Here is a 4,218-nt window from a genome sequence, read left to right as displayed (position 1 = left end):
TGATAAGTGATATATGAGTTTGGTAGACTTGCCAATTTGCTGATTAAAATGATGCTACCGTGTAATCGGTGCGAATAAGAAGAATTCTTGCAATGTTGCAACGCGGGAGTCAAGCATATCTAAAACTCTACAATCTTTGCCGTCGACATGACGTAAGAGAAACATTGTGCAGTGCGTGGCCCCTCCCGTGATTTGAACAATTTGATATCACTGGCATACAAGGCGTAAGCATGTTATTGAAGTATGTTTAAATATGATAAGTTTGGTAGACTCGCCAGTTTGCGGTTTGAAATGATTGTACCGTGCGTGCAATCGGTGCGAATAAGAATTCTAGTGACAACACGGGAGTGAAGCATCTCTAAAACTCTACAATCTTTGCCGTCGGCATGACGTAAGAGGAACAGTGCGTGGCCCCTCCCACCACTCAGAATTTTCTGCTTGCCTCTCGTGCTGTCGGGACGGGTCTCGTATCTTCTCGAACTCTCCTGAAGATTCGCATCACATCACGGGGAACATGTACAGTCATTGGACGATGGAGTCCGACAATTCTCGAAGAATGGCAAATTGTATAAAAAGAGTGGGGTTCAGCTGCTCTGTTCAAGCTGACGAAGAGCACACCAGAGAAAAGGCGACAGAAGTTCAAGAAGTAAATACGTGAGACACCAACGGATAGCGAGCTTTCTTCTCTCTGTAAGTACCTAACAGCAGTTTAATACAGCCAGGTAGCTAAATTAATTGAACGTTTTATAGGCAATTACCTGTCTCCAAATGGGTATGTAAACTATCGATACAATACCATCTTTTCGTGGATGGAAAGCGAGTTGTTTCAACTACTTCGTCCTTGCTGATATTCTGCTTCTATCTGCTATGATTTTGGTCTGTTAAGTTTTACAAAAACATAATCTACTTCACGGTTTTACATTTCCGCACAAATGCACTTTACTCGCATGATTGTGCTATTCTGTAATATTGATGGGATTTATTTTCGAGTTGTGACATGATAGCAAATAGCGTGTTTAAATAACGTGTTTTGAAGACGTCTCCACCGTGACTTGCAAGAATAACTATTAAACTTTATTTTGGTAAATTTTTATATTGCCATCGACTTGAAATTTGCTGTGAAATCAGATTGTCGACATTTTCAATTAAAACAGTCTCTGTGAAGTATGAATGTATTGTCCTTGTCTTCTGTTGTTTATGAGAGGAATTAAAACCCAAAACAGAACTGAGCAGATTATAACATGCAATGTGGAAACTGCAGAGACTGATATTTCTGATTTGCTTTGTTTTATTCTAGGACACGTGTATCAACAATCAAGAAAAATGTCTTCTGCAAAAGGAGTGTCAATCGGGATTGATCTGGGAACCACCTACTCCTGTGTGGGTGCGTTTCAGCACGGAAAGGTGGAAATCATTGCCAACGACCAGGGCAACAGAACCACCCCCAGCTACGTAGCCTTCACAGACACCGAGAGGCTGATCGGAGATGCTGCCAAGAACCAGGTGGCCATGAACCCCAATAACACCGTCTTCGATGCCAAGCGCTTGATCGGCAGAAGGTTCGACGATCCCGTCGTGCAATCTGATATGAAGCACTGGCCCTTCAAGGTAGTCAGCAATGGAGGAAAGCCCAAAGTTGAAGTGGAATACAAAGGAGAGAGTAAAGCATTCAACCCTGAAGAAATCTCCTCCATGGTGCTGGTTAAAATGAAGGAGATTGCTGAGGCCTACCTGGGGCAGAAGGTGTCAAATGCGGTCATCACTGTCCCCGCGTACTTCAACGACTCTCAGCGCCAGGCCACCAAAGACGCCGGCGTGATCGCCGGGCTCAACGTTCTGAGGATCATCAACGAGCCCACGGCAGCCGCCATCGCCTACGGCCTGGATAAAGGCAAGAGAGGGGAGCGCAACGTCCTGATCTTTGACCTGGGCGGAGGCACCTTCGACGTGTCCATCCTGACTATTGAGGATGGGATCTTTGAGGTGAAGGCCACCGCCGGTGACACGCATCTGGGCGGGGAAGACTTTGACAACCGCATGGTCAACCACTTTGTGGAGGAATTCAAGAGAAAGTACAAGAAAGACATCAGTCAGAACAAGAGGGCGGTGAGGAGGCTGCGCACAGCATGCGAGAGGGCCAAGAGAACCTTGTCCTCCAGCTCCCAGGCCAGCATCGAGATCGACTCTCTCTACGAAGGCATCGACTTCTACACGTCCCTCACCCGGGCACGCTTTGAAGAGATGAACGCCGATCTCTTCAGGGGCACTCTGGAGCCTGTTGAGAAAGCCCTGAGGGATGCCAAAATGGACAAGTCACAGATCCAGGACATTGTTCTGGTCGGAGGCTCTACCCGAATTCCTAAGATCCAGAAGCTCCTGCAAGATTTCTTCAACGGCAGGGAGCTGAACAAGAGCATCAACCCAGACGAAGCAGTGGCCTACGGGGCGGCTGTCCAGGCTGCCATCCTCATGGGTGACAGTTCTGAGAATGTTCAAGACCTGCTGTTGCTGGATGTGGCTCCGCTGTCCCTGGGCATTGAGACAGCAGGAGGAGTCATGACCGCTCTCATCAAGCGCAACACGACCATCCCGACCAAGCAGACCCAGACCTTTTCGACCTTCTCCGACAATCAGCCCGGTGTGTTGATCCAAGTGTTCGAGGGAGAGAGGGCCATGACCAAAGACAACAACCTGCTGGGCAAGTTTGAGCTTACGGGCATCCCTCCGGCTCCACGCGGGGTCCCGCAGATCGAAGTGACCTTTGACATCGACGCAAACGGCATTCTGAACGTGTCGGCAGTGGACAAAAGCACTGGTAAAGAGAACAAGATCACCATCACCAATGACAAGGGTCGGCTGAGCAAAGAGGAAATTGAGAGGATGGTGCAGGAGGCCGACAAGTACAAGGCCGAGGACGACCTCCAGAGGGAAAAGATCGCAGCCAAGAACTCTCTAGAATCCTACGCCTTCAACATGAAAACTAGCGTGGAGGATGACAACCTTAAAGGCAAGATTAGTGAGGATGACAAGAAAAAGGTTATTGAGAAGTGCAACCAGGTTATCGCCTGGCTGGAGGACAATCAGTTGGCCGAGAAGGAGGAATATGAACATCAACGGAAAGAGCTGGAGAAAGTGTGTAATCCCATCATCACCAAGCTGTACCAGGGAGGAATGCCAACTGGAAGCTGTGCAGACCAGGCACGGTCCAGTGAAGGGTCCAGCTTTCAAGGACCCACCATTGAGGAGGTGGATTAAAAGTGCTGAACTACTCAACAAAACAGTTTGCTGCACAATGGACTTATTTTCTGATGAAAACCTGTTTGAGGGTATTTCCATCTGAAAAGTTTTTATATTATGTCTTGAAATGGTTTAATTGTGGCTTTTTTGCGATTATTTAGATAAATGAAATTATTGTTTTTATTGGGAATGTTTTAAATTATCGTTTAAAGGTTTCTTTCATGTCGCATTCATTGAAAAGCTCTCATTAAGTGAAGAATTCATGAAACGTGCACTTTAAATCATAATTTTTAAATTGTGAAAACAAACTTTTGTGGAAATGTGCTTTATTTTATTATCATTTTCTTGAGCTGGACTTAGGTTGATGACAATAAAACATTTAAAGGTATGTTTTGCTTGTTTGCTACTTTTTTTTGCAGAGTTGTATGTTTTTTTTCATTGCTGGTATAACCGTTTCTTTTCCTCAGCAGATGTGTCTCTATCTCTGGGCCCCCCAAATATTTTATTCTCCATGCATACTGAATTCTGAATCATTTGAGATTTTCTACCTCAATAGAATGTGCACTATTAGCCTTATCCATCATATTTTACTGGCTGCAGGAATTTCCTCCATAAACTGTATAAAAATAGGTTTCCTCCCACAGTCCAAAGACATGCAGGCAGGCTAACTGGACACTCTAAATTTCCCATAGGTATGAGTGTGTGAGTGAATGGTGTGTGTGCGTCCTGTGATAAGACTGGTGATCTGACCAGGGTGCATTCCTGCCTCTCGCCCAATGCACACTTGGATAGGCTCCAGCACCCCCGAATCCCTGCTCAGGGTAAGCGGTTATAGATGATGGATGGACAAATAATAATAGCCTGCCTACTGAAACAAAACGAACACACTGTAAGCTGTTTCATTGTATGGGATTGTCTCTTATGTTGGCTGTGGCAAGGTATTACTGAAGGGCACAGTCAAAATATAAGAAGCACATACCG

The 4,218-nt window shown here is 45.7% G+C and overlaps 1 protein-coding gene across 1 annotated transcript; it reads left to right on the top strand.

The window, feature by feature from the left end:
- The first annotated feature begins 421 nt into the window (after nt 1-421).
- Nucleotides 422-3,625, top strand: LOC118211159 (heat shock 70 kDa protein). The gene is made up of 2 exons (XM_035388074.1): nt 422-690; nt 1,298-3,625. Exon 2 carries the CDS (start codon nt 1,324-1,326, stop codon nt 3,253-3,255), a length of 1,932 nt encoding a protein of 643 aa, XP_035243965.1. The 5' UTR covers nt 422-690; nt 1,298-1,323; the 3' UTR covers nt 3,256-3,625.
- Nucleotides 3,626-4,218: the final 593 nt, after the last annotated feature.

This window comes from Anguilla anguilla, chromosome 13, assembly GCF_013347855.1.
Source record: "Anguilla anguilla isolate fAngAng1 chromosome 13, fAngAng1.pri, whole genome shotgun sequence".
NCBI lineage: Eukaryota > Metazoa > Chordata > Actinopteri > Anguilliformes > Anguillidae > Anguilla > Anguilla anguilla.
The sequence above is the reverse complement of the archived record's forward strand: the minus strand, read 5'-3'. Positions and strand labels throughout refer to the sequence as shown.